The 17,843-nt window shown below is 46.9% G+C and overlaps 1 protein-coding gene and 1 long non-coding RNA gene across 3 annotated transcripts in view; one reads left to right on the forward strand and one right to left on the reverse strand.

The window, feature by feature from the left end:
- The window catches only part of RFX4 (regulatory factor X4), a 152,799-nt gene extending 141,019 nt beyond the window's left edge, over positions 1-11,780 (forward strand). For both annotated transcript variants that reach the window (XM_069585249.1, XM_069585250.1), the window contains 3 exons: positions 1,092-1,254; positions 2,935-3,073; positions 11,508-11,780. In XM_069585249.1, the coding sequence (XP_069441350.1) occupies positions 1,092-1,254; positions 2,935-3,073; positions 11,508-11,780 (575 nt within the window). The remainder of the gene's footprint in view (positions 1-1,091; positions 1,255-2,934; positions 3,074-11,507) is intronic.
- The window catches only part of LOC138437629 (uncharacterized), a 34,713-nt gene that overhangs the window by 9,244 nt on the left and 7,626 nt on the right, over positions 1-17,843 (reverse strand). The window lies entirely within an intron of this gene.

Below are 17,843 nucleotides of genomic sequence, written 5' to 3' on the forward strand. Positions count from 1 at the left end.
ATGCCTGCTTTCCGGACGATTTTTATCTCAAATGGATGTTGAATTTTGTCAAAGTCTTTCTCTGCATCTATTGAGATAATCATATGGTTTTTATCTTTCAATTTGTTAATGTGGAAGAAATAGAAAATCTTAACAGACCCATCACAAGTATGAAAATCAAAACTGTAATAAAAAATCTTCCAACAAACAAAAGCCCAGCACCAGATGGCTTCACAGGTGAATTCTACCAAAAATTTAGAGAAGAGCTAACACCTATTCTACTCAAACTCTTCTAGAAAATTGCAGAGGAAGGTAAACTGCCAAACTCATTCTATGAGACCACTATCACCCTAATACCCAAACCAGACAAAGATGCCACAAAAAAAGAAAACTACAGGCCAATATCACTGATTATCATAGATGCAAAATTTTTCAACAAAATTCTAGCAAACAGAATCCAACAACATATTAAAAAAGATCATACATCATGACCAAGTGGGCTTTATCCCAGGGATGCAAGGATTCTCCTTTTTCTTTTAAAATTTTCATTGAAAACCCTTTGGCCAGCAGTCTCTGTACTAAGCACTGGTGACCCAGTGGTGGGCAATATAGGCAAGGCCCCTACCCTCATGTAGCTGACAGTCTGGTGGGGAGGGGGTTCATACATTAATTCAATCACACTCATGAATGGCTATAAGGTTACAAATTGTGGTAGGCACAATCATGCTGTATGGGACCTGACTTAATGGGATCTGGGGTTAGGAGACAGCTTCTTTGTATTGAAATATGAAGAATGAGTGGGTACTTAGGGAAGACTGAGGGTTCCAGGCAGTGGAAATGGCTGTGCAAAGGCATGTGCAAAGGCCTTGTGGTGCTAGGAATTGTGGTACTCTGGAAAAATGAAAAAAAAAAAAAAAGCTATGGTGGCTAGATCAGAGGTACAAAAGCAGGGAGTGAGGGATGCTTCTGGTGAGGTCAGCAAGAACCAAGACATAGGATGTGTAAAGATTCTGGCTTTCAGCTAAAGAGCAGTGGGAAACCACTAGCATGCCAGAGAAGAACTGGGGGAGTGAGAACTGCTGGTGATGATGCATCTTTGCTTATCTCTGCAGGAGCGATGCAGTCGTACACGTGGTCTCTAACGTACACGGTGACAACAGCAGCAGGGTCCCCCGCTGAAAACTCTCAACAGCTGCCCTGTATGCGGAGCACACACGTGCCTTCCTCTTCGGTCACACACAGGATACCAGTTTATCCCCACAGAGAGGAGCACGGGTAGGCGGCTTTCCTGGGATGTTGTTTTACTTTTGCTTTGAAAGGACAGAGTTTACTCAGCAGTGGTTTCCTCAGAGGACAAGAAGGACTTGCCCTTTGTTGAGGTCTGCCCACACCTTGTATGACTATCTCATGCAGTCCCCTCAACAACCAGGTGAGGTGGGCAGGTGACCCACTTGGACAGACGAAGAAACTAAGGCTGGACTAAGTTCACTTCCTCAGGCCACATGGCTGCAAAGGGTGAGGCTGACTGAGATTCTGTCTGCCTCCTTTAGGAAAGAAAACGGAAAAGTCCCTTTCACCAGCTCTCCTGGGTGGCTACTTTATAGGCACATAACATACAGCTTCATGGTGGGTCCAAGTCTCAATCACAGGGGGGCTTCCCCACCCAAGGCTGGGGGTCCCTGGAAGACAGGGCTTACTCATGGGGTTCAACTCCAAGCGGGTTCCAGTGGTGATTTGGACCCTGAATAAATAAATCATTTGTTTTGCCCATATTTTCCCCTAAATCTGTAGTGGTGTTACTGTGATGTATAAATTACAAATCCCCTTAAAAGGGTAACCTGAATCATAGCAGCTTTTTGCCATTTTGCATTGTCTTTATGAAAAGACCTTCCTCCTCCAGTGTCTACTGTGCCCTGATCTGAGAAACACTGATGATGTTATAAAGGGCCCTCCTTCTTGAGAAGGTGAGACTTGGCTCTGAGGGCACAGTGAGCCTCACAAACCAGGTTCCAACAGACCAGCTGTGGGGGACACAGGAAAGGAGGAAGGAGGACCACTCAGGTCCCTTCCACGCAGTAACTGAGGCCTGACTGTGGGCATACTTGGAGTTAATTCCAAAGGCTCAGGTGCCCCTGCCAGTCACTGGGACAGCCATTATTTTCTCAGGGGACCCCTGAGAGTATTTCCCCCACACATTCAAAATCGACTTAGAATTGTTTCAGAGAACTTTCAATTCTGCAGAAATGACAGCACAGACACTCGTGTGGTCATATACCAGCATCTTTGATGTAAAGATGTTATTAAGAATAGTGGTAACAGTGTTCTGTGTTTTCAAAGCAGTATCCTATGTTTATAAAGTGTCTTCACATATACGACTCTCAGAGTAGCGAGGTGCAGCATTTTTTACAGATGTGAGAAACAAGGATGCAGGTAGCCCAGGGCCCCACAGCTGGGAGCTGGTGGAGCCAGGCTTAGAACCGGAGGCTGATGCCTGGTTGGCCATGTTGTTTTCCCCAGGAGAGAGCTCAGAGAAACACACTGCATCCTTCCCCAAGATGGAGAAGCAGAGGACTGAGCAAAACAAAAACATAAGTCCCAAAGTAATTTCTTCTTTTTTTCCTATTTGACTTCAGGCTATAATGTGGGGCTTTTTTACCACAACAGGAGACAAGGTCTCCATCACTAATGATGTTTTGCTCAGGGCTGTTTTTAATTCCCTGAGCACTCACTGGGTGGTGAGGGAGGTATGCCGAGGCGAGAAGGAAGACCCACCTGGGAGTTTGACGCTGTCACAACAAAGCCAGAGTGGAGACGGTAGGAAACAAGAAGAAAAAGAAAAATGTAAAACAAAAAGAAAGAAAAGAAGGAGTAGATGAGGTTGATTTTTAAAGGTGTCAAACTGCTTTGTTCTCCCTGCCATTACTCACAATATTCCATGCGCCTCCTGCGTTTTAGATACACGGGAAGCTATAACTATGGGAGCTATGGCAACCAGCATCCTCCCCCAATGCAGAGCCAGTACCCAGCTCTCCCGCATGACACAGCCATCTCAGGACCGCTCCACTACTCCCCGTACCACAGGAGCTCTGCGCAGGTGAGTCGGTGGTCCTGCTTGCCTGCCCAGGCCTTGGTGAGCTTGATGCCAGGTCTAGTCAACACAATAGGCACCTTCTGCATACTGTGTGTGCAACCTCTGTGCCTCCAAGGGAAGGCTGGTCTTTTCCTCCGTGCCACTTTGTCCCTCCCGTGGCTGCCCACAGTGGGTGCTCAGTCAGCGTCATCCCAACTTGCTTTCACCTACGTGGGTACCGACCATGTGCCTCTAGTTCTGTCCTCCCTTTGACCTCTCTCCTGGGAGCCAGTCAGCAGTGAGGTCTGTTACCCTTTTTTCGGGCGGCCACCTTCAGACTGGATCTTTTGTCTCCTCTCCCATCGCCCCTTCCTGGTGCAGTCAGACCTTCATCAGGTGCTGTCAGGATGGTCATCTCAGCATCATCCTAACTGGTCTCTCAGTTTCACGTGTGTTCCTTTTCTGTCCAGCAGCCCAACCACAGACTCTTAGTAGAAGAGTCTTCCTGAAATGGACCCCTAACACATCATTCTCAGGCCTTTGGGTCTTCACTGTCTCACAAGCCACACTAATCCTCTGTGGCCTTGGTGAATGGGAATGGTGGCTGCCACTGTTACACCAGTGTTAGGCACTCTCCATGCCTCAGACGCTTTGCTGTCTACTGGCCCTAAACACAAGTGTTGCCAGTTCCATCCAGTTCTGCATGCTTGGTGTCTCTGGACCCTCACCGTCCTTGCCTCAGATCAGGTCTTTATCTAACTTAGACGATGACCAAAGCGTTCCCGTCTGTCTGTCTCTGTGTCAGTAACTTGTCCCATCCTTGGTCCATCCTCAGTACTGCAGCTGAGAGAATCTTTTGGGTAAAACAAAACAAATCAGAAGCCTGGCCACAACACTCTTCCTCTTTTGCATATTATCACTTTGAGGGTCAAGTTCAATTCCTTAGCACAAGACTCATGACCATCTGGGCTCTGCCTGCCTTTCTGGCCTACCAGCCACACCCCACCTTTGTCCCTCCATGCCAGTTCATGTGTAGCTCCCTCAGGTCTTTGCAGATGCTGTTGTCTCGGGCTGGGACTCTCTTTCTCAATAAGCAGCACTCTTCTGCTTATTGTTCAGGACAAGCATCCCATTTGCTGACACTGTCCTTGTCCTTCTTCCAGAACCATATTAGGTGCCACTCCTCTGTACTCAAATGGTGCATTGGGCTTTCCACTATTGGTACACTTCTCATCACTGACTTTCCTGATACCTGCAAGAGACCTCAAAATTTCCTGAAGGCAGAAATTAAGTCTAGGATCCTCAGGTCACTGCACTCATCAAAAAGAAAAGCTAACTGTTACTAAACATTGTCCTGTGCCAAGCACAGTACCAAGCACCTTCCACATCCCCATGGTAACCCTTGCAGAAAGGAAGTGAGGGTAACTTGGTCAAGGACTTAACCCCGGGCAGAGTGACCCCAGCTGTACAGGCTCCTAAGCCCTAGCCTCTGTCACCATTCAGAGAGAGCACTCGCTGCTTAATTTAACAGAGGAGTGAATAGGAGGTGGGTCAGCAGAGACAACTGTGGTGTGAGGCAAGCAGGGAGGGAGCCGCAGTAGGTCTGGGAGACATGATGAGAGTTCAGCCTAGGAAACAGCTTCTGTAGCACTGGTGAGACCAGGAAGTAGAGAGGGGACCGGCAGAGCAGGGAGGCTGCCAAGGAAGCACATGCAGGAGTCTTAGAACAGAGGTGGCAGGATGTGAGCTAAGTGGAGGCTGCAATTACATCAGCTGTCAGCACAGACTTGCCTCCGAGGGAGAGCGCTGAGCAGAGTGTATCCACAATGGATGGGCACTTGGGGCAAACAGGCATCTGTTTTGATGTCTATCCGCAGTCCCAGGGGAACCGTAGGATAATCCCTAGACAAGCCAAGGAGTTGATTCCTCTAAACCATCACCTGGGGCATTATTATAGGTCTCCATCTGTGTCACATGGAGACACCTGCTCCCTAGGTCCTGCTTCTCTTGGGACCAGGGTCTGTGCTCTCCATGGTGATCCCCTAAATGACTAAGAGCTGCCGCCATAGACTGGGTCACACTTTCACAGTATAAGCAGCCTATCCATCCAACCATTCATTCATTCCCCCATGACCGTTGAGTACCTACTATGTGGCAAGCATTGCCCTAGCCTGTGAGAATAAAGGGAGAAGGAGATGGAGGCAAGCCTGCTTTGAGAGAGCTTCCACTCCAGTAGGAGACCCTGGCGAGACCAAGCGGAGATCCCAAGCCACAGCTCCCAGCATTCTTCCCTCTTTCTTCACCCCCTCATCTCTTTCCTGAAACTTCTGGAGCTGGTTTTTCTGGGTATTAAATTTTTAAAGCCTTTTGCCATAAAAAGAAGCCACGGGCTCCTAAATGCCCACGCAGCCCACAGTGGTCCAAGACAGGCTGTAGCATCCCCTCTGGAAACCACAATGGTCCCCAGCTGGAGCACCATCATGTAATCACTCATCCTAACTGGAGAGCTGGGGACTAAACGAATGCCCATGGAGGAGCCGCTGAACCCAGACTGGCTGTGGGAGGCCACAGGGTCCTGCAGCCCCTTCACCACCATGCTCTGTGACTCTCAGGTCCTTTCACAACCTCTGACCCCCACCACATACTCACACTCTGCACTTTATGGTTAATGCCTCCGTCTCCATTTGTAAAGTGGGGTGGGGAGACATTTAGTTACACTACATCTCTGCCCAGGTTGATGGATGAGGTCAGGGTTTCTTCCGGGGAAGGTACTATCTAGTACTTTCTAAATCCTTCCTCTTTTTCCATTCACACTGATGCACGTTGAGGCACTCTGAAATACATAGGCTCACTCAAATCTCAGAGCAACCTTCCAAAGAAGGCATTTTCCCCACTTTTTAAAGATGAGGAAAAACTCAGAAGGCAATTTGCCCAAGGTCATGCATCTAGTAAGTGACCAAGCAGATTCAAAGGCAAATTCTCCAAATCTCAACCCCAAGCCTGTGGCACTGAACACTTACAGGGTGTGTGTTTTAGAGGACAGGAGGTAAATTCAAGAGGTTACTGAAGCTATTCTCAATAAGCTTCAGGTTCCCAAAGAGGAAAAAACACACACCAAGATACTGTATTTCTTTCCTTTCCTGGTACTGCGGTTTAAGGTTGAACACACAGGGGGAAATCTACTGTAGGCCTAATTAGTTTTAGCTTCCCAGAGCAGAAGTCAAGCCATTCCAATCCTGAATACCAAATATCACACTTCATTATAGCAGACTCAGCCAGGAAAAGATTAGTCTGAGGTGAAGAAAAATCATAATGATAAAATATGGTTAAAGAATGCAATTGGTCATTAACACAAGACACTACTTTCTGCAAATAAATGCCTACCATTTTAGTCTTAAAGAACTAATACAACATCTTTGTGAAGTCCAGTAATTATAGATATCCCAGCATTTATATACTCAAAATAATGTGAAGTCATTTGTTTTTTGAACTATGGTACCGTGTGCCCTTGTTTCTACTATTCATTTGTACAAGACATGCTTTCTTCATGAGTACTACAAAGGTAAACCTCCACACTCCTGCTTGAATGCTCATAATTCCTCAGTTAGTGAGTCCAGATGGATGAGGCTGCACAGGGAAAGGTTTGAATTATTCCAGAAAAACACCCTTCTTGCTGCTATGCTGCACGTGTCCCACATCATCAGTGAACAAGGGACAGTATCAACGGCCCCTTCCCAGGCGCCCCATCCTCATGGCCAACCAGAAAGAAAACAAACATGGAACCTCTACCTGTCCGCAGCCGTGAATGTGAACTGGGTTCTTGAGCTCAAAAGCTGTTAGACCAACCATAAGCAAACTGGCTGGAAAGACACTTACAGTGAACCAGAAAGTGTTGCTCATTTCTCAGCTGTATAGCCAAGACCCAGCCTTACCAGCTGGTCACACAGCTCTCACAGTGTCTCCAGTGGACCACGTCCAGTGGGTCCTTGATCTCAGAGGCACAGTGATTGCTTCAAAGTTTGCTTAGCATGCTCCACTTTGGGGTAGCATCCTCGGCCAAAGGTGAGTAAAAATAGAAAAACAGACTTTCTCTGACTATAGGGCCAGGCTTCCTGAGTTCAAATCTCAGCTTGGCCTCTGATTAACTCGGTGCCTCAATCTCCTCATCTGAAAAATGGGGATAATTCTAGTACTTATTTCATAGGGTTGTTGTGAGGGTTGAGTGATTTAACAAAGGTTAGGACAGGGGCTGGCTCATAGTTAACACTATCTGTGTATATTATTATGATTATTCTTTGTAACACCACAGTTATTATTATTTTTTGTAATTGTAGAATTAATATCTGTCTTCCTCACTATACTAGCCCTGTGAAGGCGAGGGGGTCTAGGTCCTTCCCCTTCTGACCATTATATTCCCAGGACCCAAAACAGACCTGGCTCTTGGTTGGACCTCAGTATACAATGGTCAGTGAATGAAGGGATGAATGGATCCTTACTCTGGCAGTAAGTTGTGTGTGACCACAAGAAGATCATTTATCCCTCTCCTGACCTCAGTTCCCTCATCTGTAAAATGAGAGGTGGGATCAGATGGTCAATCACTTAAGGCTCTTCCTATCATTAGTGGACCACGAACCTATGACTCGAGGAAGAATAATATTCATAATTGCAACTATGTTTTGAAAACTTATTGTGTGGAAGCTCTGGGGCTTCTCAGGTGGCACTAGTGGTGAAGAACCCACCTGCCAGTGCAGGTGACATGCAATATGGGCTCGATCCCTGGGTCGGGAAGATCCCCTGGAGGAGGGCATGGCAACCCACTCCAGTATTCTTGCCTGGAGAATCCCATGGACAGAGGAGTCTAGCGGGCTACAGTCCATGGAGTTGCAAAGAGTCGGACATGACCGAAGTGACTGAGCACACGGACACACTGTGTGGAAGCTCTAAATGTTTCACATGTACTCACTTAATCGTGACCCAAAAGGCTCAGCAGACGCGGACTGTCCAGCACAGATTTGGGGGAGTTGTGTCCTGGGTGGGGGATGCCTGTTGGCAGGACTTTGGGCAGTGAGAGCCGCCTTTCATGGGAAAACAGGGGGCCACCTTTCACCCATTCTCCAGTAGAGGCCCGTTTGGTGAAGGTCAGGGATAAAGGGCTCATTCTTCTCTCTCCACGTGCAGGAAAGTCAGCGCTTGGTGTGAGAAGTCACTTCTCAAAATAGCATTTCCTAATATGGTTCCAAAGAGGCTCAGGGTCAGTCTCAGCAGAGATGGACTCACACCCTGGTCCCTTGAGGGAATCTTTGCCCATTTGTGCACACACACACCCACACATGCCCACAGACACCCCTCACACACCTCCCACAGGGTGGGGACTGGGGACTTACCTCCATTTTCACATCAGTATCAACAGCCCTTGATCTGACCTAGAAAAGGGTAACTTCAAGTAAGGGCCTTCAACAAAAAGCACTTTTATCCTGGACAGAGCTCTGGGGACCCCAGGGTTTGTGCCCAGCATCTGGATGAGCCCCATGAACCCGGATGTGAAGTGTGAGCGGTGAGGCGGGCACTCCCATTGGACTGAAGAGCAACTTCACTGGTGGCTTTAATGGCCGGGCCAGACAGCCGGCACTCCAGCCTCTCAGCTTTCAATGGTCTCTTCACCAAGGGGAAGACGAGGCACTGACTCATTTGCAATTAGCTGACCTAACGGGACAGAATTTTCCAGGCCGGATCCTGTGGTAACAGAATTTTATTGTCACGCTGGAGATATTTTGAGCCCGTCTCATTTCCAGGCAATTACTCTTTTGAGCCTGTGACACAACCCCTGGGCACAGCTGCATTGAGGGGCCTTGACTTGGCACAAAAGCCACCCTCTCTTGGGTTCTATGGGGAGGAGGCTGCATGATACAGTCCCTACACAGGCCAGGCAAGCGAGGCGCCTCTCAGGAGCATCAGGCTGAGGCCTGGTTGGGGTTACCAGACCCTGTGGTCTGCAGTGGGAGGAAGGTACTGAAAGGCAGAGTGACAGAGAGATTCAAGTTTAATGTGCTGTGTTCCAAAGGGGAGTCTTCCTCTCTGAATTCTCTGGACTTCAGTTGTGTGGTGGCTCCTGCCTTGTTTGGGCCAGACTGACGTGGGGGGAAAGAGCTAGCCCAGGCCCGGGCTCCCCTGCCAGCTCATCCACTAGCTCACCATGGGCTCCGCACCTCATCCTAGCTGGATCCTAGCTGTCTCATCAGTGCAACGTGGGGTTGGAGTACAGGAGCCCTGAGGTTATTTCTAGCTGTAACAACCTAGGGTTCATTTGCCGGATAGTAATGTGGCACCTGCTAGGTACCAGGCATCATTCCAGATGTTGGGAACACGCTGTGGAAGATGACACCACGCCACCAGGAGCTTAAGAATACAAGCCAGTGGGAAGAGATACCTGACAAGCAGGATGCTAAGATCCTGCCCTGAGAGGTGAAGGTGGGGCACTAGCTTGGAGAGACAAGATGTCCAGAAAAGTCTCTTTGAGTTGGTGACATTTGAGCTGAGACCTGAAGAATGATGAAAGGGCAAGCAGGGAAGGGGCTTGGAGGGAGGGGTGGGAGAGACGTGCTCCAGGCGGAGGGAACAGGTGGGACAAAATACCTTGAGATGGGAACCAGCCTGGCATGCCTGAGGGCCAGAAAGTAGGTCTCCGTGCTAGGGAGGGGACATGTATCCGAGGAGTTTACTAGAGAGGCTACTGGGAGCGGGGAGCAAACTTTTGGGAAAAATTAAAGACCATTTTGTAATAATATGCTTTAATATTACCTGTTTAGTACCTGGGGGCTCATTATCTTGGTCAGGACCCAGTCTTACCATGGTCTCTTTGGGGTTCAGAGGGGCTGCCACACACACACACACACACACGCACACACACACACACACACACACAGCTGCTTTGGGGAGTATGAAAGCCTCCGGAGGCTCCCCGTGGTCTCCTTGGCAACAGCCCTGGGTGCCTCCTCTGCCCTGAGCTCCAGATACCACCTCTGCCCTTCTCACTCTTTTCCTACCTGTTCTTCTGACTGTGTAAGGCAAGCTGTCTGTCCTGTGGAAGACCAAGCCCTCACTACCAGACCTCCTTCTTCACCTGTAAATAGCTGGTTCTCTTTGCCTGCTTTGGGCCTAACAGCCTTCCCCCACTGCCCCTCAGACTCCCACTCAAAAGGCGGAGAACAGTTCACTTGGCCCCCTCGGCAACAGAGAGCAGCCATTGCTGTCATAACCCCCTCTCCTGGCTTGTCTAGGCTTCAGTCTGTCTGTCTCCCTCACACTGAGGCAGCCTCCCACCTAATCCCTCGGGGCTCCACTCTCCAACTGTCAGGGAAGACAGATGGGAGAACAGAAGACTTCGCACATTCGCAGGCAGACTCTCTCCCTACTCGCTGCCCTTGCCATCCTGGCTGACTGGCTCCTGTTCATGTTGGCGTGGCCCTTAGCACAGCAAGGAAATCTTTGTGTTGACCAGCCTGCAAACGGAGAGCTCTAGCAAAGGGAGCCCAGGACTCCTCCCCTTCTTCCCCTCTGATCTACTAAAAGCAGCTCGTTTGCATAGCTGTCTTGGAAACTGAATAGAATGTAAACGAAGCAGCACTTTGGGGCACTTCTCTTATTTCTGATTCTTTCTAGAAATGTGTGTTGTTGTTGTTGTTGTTGTTGTTGTTTTGCCTTCTTCTGGTAGCTATTAACACCCTTTTCCCTGACCTGCACAAAAGCACCTTCCTCCCCTCCCAAGGGGCTTATCTTGACTCCTTCCAGGTTCATACCAAGGCCAATAACTCGCCATCCTATCTTCTAGGACTTCAGTGAATGTGAACCCAAAAGAGATGTTCTCTAAATGATAGGCACTAATACTAACCTTTGACACTGTTGACTTGATTCCTCTTCAAAAACCTGCTTTTAGGCTGCAGTTCATAAGTGGATTCAATTGCAAAATGCTATTTTTAATGAGGTCGTTGTGTTTTTCTTGGCAGTATTGTTCTCTTGGGTTGATGGAGTGGGACCTATCACAACTCCATAAATGATAAAATGATACAGCTCAAACCCATCCATCCATCCATGTCTATTTGGACATACTGTGACTCAGGTACACACACACTCACTCTTTCTCTCTCTCTCCTGTATTCCCAGTGGGGTTATTCCTTCTTTGGGGTTTGACTTCCCCAAACATTGCAGATGAAGAGCACAAAGCCTGTATGACTGGTTGAATGAATATCAGCCCAGCTCTGGCTATGAAATGTTTTGCTCTTCTCCTGCCGGTTGCTTCCTAGACCAAGAGTCAGTCTTGCAGAATCTCACTGATGACTTCCCACAAACTTTCATTAACAGAGTCTTAAGAATTTAACGTAAACTGTGAACGTGACTGATACTGTGTACATGCAACTTCAAGCTAATTTTAACTTTGTGGAATTTCTTTCCCCTCAACAAGTACCCTTTTAATAGCCCCACTTCCCGGATGGAACCTTGTCTGATGAGCAGTACTCCCAGACTGCATCCTACCCCAGTCACCCCCCGATGGCCAGAGGTGCCCACAGCCAACACGTGCTACACAAGCCCGTCTGTGCATTCCACGAGGTATGGAAACTCTAGTGACATGTACACACCCCTGACCACGCGCAGGAATTCTGAGTACGAGCACATGCAACACTTTCCTGGCTTTGCTTACATCAACGGAGAGGCCTCCACAGGATGGGCTAAGTGACTGCTTTCATAGGAATCCGTATTTAATATTAATAATAATTAATAATAATAATAATAAACCCATCACCCACCCACCCCCAGAAGACTTTATCTCTCTACATTGTAACTCCTGGACTATTCCTAGGCATCCACTTTCCTAATGAACATGAGGCTGGGATTCAGTGCGGGATGAATAAACTTTAGTTCTGAAAAGGGGCTCACTAAGAGTCAGTGAGATTGGGTTCCTGTATCCAAGCCAGACTTGACTGTTTGTACAGAGCACTATCTCAGGCAGGCCGACAGACCCGTGACATTTCCCTCTGTTCCATGTCTTCGCAACCACTCCCAGTAAACCACTTATTTTCCTGTTGACAAAAACTCTTTAGTCTTGAAGGATGGATACTAGAGACAGAATCTGGTTGGCGCTCTTGGATGGGCACATAATTGACCAAGAGCATTCACCTTTCTATCCGGCTGTCATCTTACTGTACAATGAACAGCCCTCAGAAGTGTCTTAAACATCCCAACTTGCTGGTGGTGTCAGCACTGCTTCCTGGAGCACCAGGGCTAAATGGAGGTGTCCAGAAACCCTAGAGTCCCTGTTACACTCACGCTGTCACCATTCCTGCCTGGTCTTGGAACATAAGCACTGTTGAGAGGGAAGGAAGAGGCCTGTTCCGTATGCCTTAAGTAGATCGAGGTTTGTAGAAGACCGGTTCTTCTACATTCAAGTATTTGTCTTAAGTTTGCACAATGGCTAGTGTCAGCAAAAGGCAGAAGAGCATTTTCTAAAGTTCTGTGAGAATGCGGACTTATGGCATTCAGTATCACACTCAGCTCTGCTGTATTAACTTTGTGAACCTGAATGGACCAAACTTTTAACTTACCAAGCACCAAGTGTGAAGACGACTTTCATGGTTCCTTCATAAGACTATAATAATTTCCGACACTTTGATAGAAAAAATTCAAAGCTGTGCCTTTGAGCCTATACTATACTGTGTATGTGTGGAAATAAAAAAAATGTATTGTACTTTTGGAAAATTTTTTCGTAGGCATTTTTCTGTCAGATTTGTAGCAATTTGTGAGGTTTGTTAGAGATTAACATAGGTTTTCTTTCTGTATTATAAAAAACACCAAGAAATTATGGTGGACCTATTACCCTATGGGTAAGAAATAAGTGGAAATATGACACCGGATGTTTTAGCAATTGTTCTGTAAATAAAATCTTTGATCACACCACTCAGTGTGATAATCATGTCTACAGCTAAAATGGAAATAGTTTTATCTGTACAGTTGTGCAAGATATGAATGGTTTCACACTCAAATAAAAAGTATTGGAATGACGTTCTTTCTTTTTGTTCATTTTGCGTTTGATACGACCTGTGTGTGTGCACATATGTATTTTGTGTGTGTGTGTGTGTGTGTGTGTGTGTAATATATATGACATTCTAAATACCTAGGGTGTAAGTAGGCAAAACAAAAGTAAATGGTCTTCTATAGTTGTACTTATCGAGTTCCTTGTGATCTTGTCATTATTAAAATGTGGATAGGCCACACATGCAGTCCTTAAAAAATGATTTAGCACCTACAACCTGATTGTAAGAAGCAGTCCTACACACAAGGACTGACCTGGAGTTTTCATGATGGCTAATGTCAGCAAAGGGCAGAGCCTTTCAGCTCTTACAGAGGATATTATTCTTCAATGCCAATATCACTAAGAGGTCCCCTGACACTCAGTTCATTATGCTTTAATGATCGCTAGGTGTAAAGATATTTTGAGCACAGTGGTTTAAATGCTAATAAACTTCTGAAACAGGACAATAATATTGTTAAATAGTTAATAAATATCAACAGATTTTTTTTTCCAGGACTGCAGTTTGATTCTAGGGCTGGAAAGTGAGGCAAAATTATTAAATGCTTTGCCCAAATGTTAAAGAGTCTAGGATCTATGAGAAATTCAGAGCCACAGATTTCCAGAAATGGCAGTACTGACTATTTTAACTAAAAGGCATGAGAATTTGACAACTCAATTTGCATTTTAAAAGGTTTATTTTTAAAGCCAGGCTCTTACTTGCTATTACATAACATATGTACACCTGAAAATGCTTTGGGGATTAAAATTATACATTTTATATAGTATTCCCTTTAAAAAAATTAGCTGTGTTGTTCTACCAAAAGAAAGCAGATGTTGGATTTCACTCTGATGGTAATTAGTTTGATCTTTCGGCCAAGGTCCATTAGTTGGCTTTATATGAGGAAAATAAGGGAGAGGAAGGATGAAATTTCATATTTAGTCAGTGAAAATAAGCCTGAGAATAACCAGACCTATTGCTCTCTTTACAATCCAAAGCTCATGCTCCAGAAATGAATGGGTGTATTAAGTCTGACTTTTGACCTACTAAGCACAAAAAATTAAGCAGTTGCCAAATTCTCTGGCCAGGTAGCTGCTGCTGCTGCTGCTAAGTCGCTTCAGTCGTGTCTGACTCTGCGCGAACCCATAGATGGCAGCCCACCAGGCTCCAGGCAAGAACACTGGAGTGTGTTGCCATTTCCTTCTCCAATGCATGAAAGTGAAAAGTGAAAGTGAAGTCACTCAGTCGTGTCCGACTCTTCGAGACCCTATGGACTGCAGCCTACCAGGCTCTTCTGTCCATGGGATTTTCCAGGCAAGAGTGGTGTAAAGTAATTAACCTCCAATTACAATAAATAAATTTATATATATATATATATATATATATATATATAAAAGAGTACTGGAATGGGGTGGCAGCAGTACATAATATTGAAATAAACGACACCCATGTACACAAGTACTAACCACAAGCTCTTTAAACGCACAGATATTTAGGCAAAAATAGTCACAGCCAATAAGGGCCTGAATCCCGGAAAACACAGTGATTGCTCCAAGAACTTTGCAGAGGAAAGAATGTGTTCACAGCACAGCCAGGAACCGAGAGTCATCAGCACCACAGGAAGAAGGCAGCTTCAGGTGAGGCAAGTGGCCCCTGGGCGTTTCTCTCCAGACCACAAGGTACCCATCTCTTGGGAGATGAGTGGACTACCTGTGTTCCCAATTGTTCTAAAGCTTCCACTTCAGAACAGAGAGGGATATGAGTAAGAAAAGATAACTTCTGTGAGTTCATGACTCAGCTGCACCTTCTCTCCCTCTTGACGGTTCCTAGCCAGTCACCAAGATGGGAATGGGCAAGGTCGGCCACTGGGAGTGGGGCCAGCCACTTGTCAGAGGAAGAACAGAGGAGTCTTGGCAATAAAGGGACCCTCCCCTCTTCAGGACACTCTCTGAAAAGGACTCTGCCAGCTTGAAACTAGCTGAAATCATGAACGGCAGCCAGGATGGCTCACCCACGTCGCAGGCCTGTGGAGTCCAGGCATCCATCCTGCTGAGCCCTTGTCAGGCCTCTAGCATAGCCCAGGTCTGGGAAGAAAGGGGAGCTGTGGCCCCTCGGAGACCACAGCCTGGTTACAGACCAATCAAAAATGTACATCATCAAATAAACCCAGCCTCACTGGAGAGAGGGCGTGAAATCATGGAAGGTGACCTTGGAGGGGTCACCTCCCTACTCTGGGCTGTGAGCAGGCCTGCTCTATGACTATGACATCCTGAATTACAGCCTGTGTGCTGATGGACCAGGGCAGGCAGATCTGGGTGAGGAGGGTGGACAGCTTAGGGAAAACAAAGAACAGACTGGCAGCTGGGCAGTGATTCAGGGAGGCAGCCACAAGAGAGAAGGCGATGGCTCCACCAGCTGGTGCTAAAGAAATGGCCTGAGGTTCACATCCACGAGCTGAGCCCATATCTCTGCACCACCATCACCAAGCAACACCCCTTCCTCGTACCTGATCCCACTCTCTCTTTCACAACTCCACTGGGGCAGTAGTCTCCTGCTATCTCCCCCATCCTGCAGATCTGTCCTATTTGCTTTAACGTGACATCAATCAAAATGAAGCGAATCTGGAGAAGGAAAGAGAAAAAACGAACAGGCTATTTGTCCCAGCTTTTCATACCTCTTAAAGGCAGAATGGAAAGATTGAAAAAAATTAAATCCTAGGAAAGGGCTAAACACTCCCTTTATCACATGGGAAAGAGTGTCGGGGTGGGGCAGCTGTAGAGCTCCTGAAACTCAGAGTTCAGACTTGGTCAAGGGCCTGAAGTATGCAAATCATCATTATCGTCAGAAGCTTAAAGGAAAAATAGAGGGATGTCCTCATTGGCTTCGAAGTGAGGTAGAACCGAGATTAAATCTTGGTTCCACCAGAGATGATGTAGAAGGAGCATTCCTACCCTCAGTAGGATTAGACGTCATCTGTTCTGAGTTCTAGCTGCCCATTAGCATTACTCTATCAACTTTGTAAAAATAGGGATGTGTAGGATTCACCCACAGTCAGTAACTGACCTAGAATGTGATGGGGAAATCTTTTAAACTCTCCAGATGATTCTAATACGCAGCCCAGGTTGAGAAACATGACCTCTGCCACCTTGAAGTTCTAAGATCCAGGGACTGCTCTCCCCTGAATAGGTACCCCAAGTTTCCTTTTTATAAGGTTCCGGTCTGTCCAGAGTGGCAGACACCAATCATCCACACTGTTTATAGTTTTCCCCAGCTGACAAACCTCTCCCTGACAGCACTGTTTTGTTTGTGCTTCAGCCCAGCCCACCTCCCTACCACTCTGCCGCCTGCCCTCCTAACCTGGACCTTCTCTGCTTCGGTTCCTTGGCAGCCTCCCAAGCTAAGCCAGCCCTTGTGGTTTCCTCTTCTTCCAAGGAGGTCAGAACCTTTTGTGCTTCATCAGCCTCCTCCCTGAAGCTCTTCCTCCATCCCTCCTCCTGCATATCAACTCCCCCCGCCCCGCCAGCCCTCTCACCCCCATATTTTGCTGCTACTGGTGTAGGTGGGACGGAAGATGTAGGCTCAAGAATTGAGAAAAGAGCTGTTGCTAGGAAAGGAGTGTGGGTGAAGAGAGAGCGTGGGTGGGAGAAACAGGGCTCCCCAGTTTTATTCCTCCCTTTGTCGTCATAAATGCCTCCAGAGCTAAAACCAGTTGTTTTAAGAACTATTATGAAAAATAATAAGGTCTGACCGGGACAGCAGGGGTGAGAGAATCAGCCTCAGAACAGCTGCAGTGCTGATCCTTGATATTTATAACAGTCTTCTGATAGATGGGAAAGCCACTGAGAGAAGTCTCTAAGAGTGAATTCTCCAAGAACTACCAAACGGTGCCCTGACCAGACACAGTATCCAAAACGTCTCAGCCTGTGCTACACCTCTTGGAAACAAGAACCTGCCAAATGTCTTCTTAAGGACTGAAATGTAATTACAACAGAAGGCCAAGTTTTAAATGAGGAGACACACTTCCTTCTTCTCACATTGAGCAACGCGTGGTCCATTCCTGAACCAGCTCTAGAGGTTCTTGTTCCTGGGAGGTCTGCAACATGCTAGCCCCATCAGAAGCATCTTTCCCACTTCTTATAACCTCCTTGAGATGTCAGTGGTGTAGTCATTTCTGTTTACAGGTGGAGAGACAGAGGCTATGACCGGTTTAGTGTCCTGCCAGAGCCGGGATGTACAAACTGCACTGTTCCACTCCAGACTGTCTTTTCTGCTACAGCACCCTGCCTTCTTCCTCCTTCCTACTTTTGTTTCCATGCCATCCCGCCCCCATTCCCTTCTCCTAAGTGGCTTTGCAGTTTATAAATCAACCTTGACCGTGGTAAGAGAACCTGCTGGGGTTGAACAGAGTTTCAGAAGTTCTGGGAAATTTGTGTGTGTTCAATGAAGGCAGCTGCTAAGCTGCACCAGCTCTTTCGCCCACACCCAAAGTGGCATCCACTCACTGTAAGTTCACAGCAGACGCTAGCTTCCCTCCGTCACTTCCCAGGGTACATACAAACCAACACATTATCAAGAATCAAGACTTGGTCATTCTACAGAGAAACAGGAACAAAAGAAAATCAATAATAATGTAAAAAAAAAAAGCAGGGCACAGGAGAATTTTTATTACTAGGTCAAAAAAAAAGCTCTGCGGGGGAGATGCAATGAGCCAAGCATTCACTAGAATGAAGTCA

This window comes from Ovis canadensis, chromosome 3 (assembly GCF_042477335.2).
Source record: "Ovis canadensis isolate MfBH-ARS-UI-01 breed Bighorn chromosome 3, ARS-UI_OviCan_v2, whole genome shotgun sequence".
Lineage (NCBI taxonomy): Eukaryota > Metazoa > Chordata > Mammalia > Artiodactyla > Bovidae > Ovis > Ovis canadensis.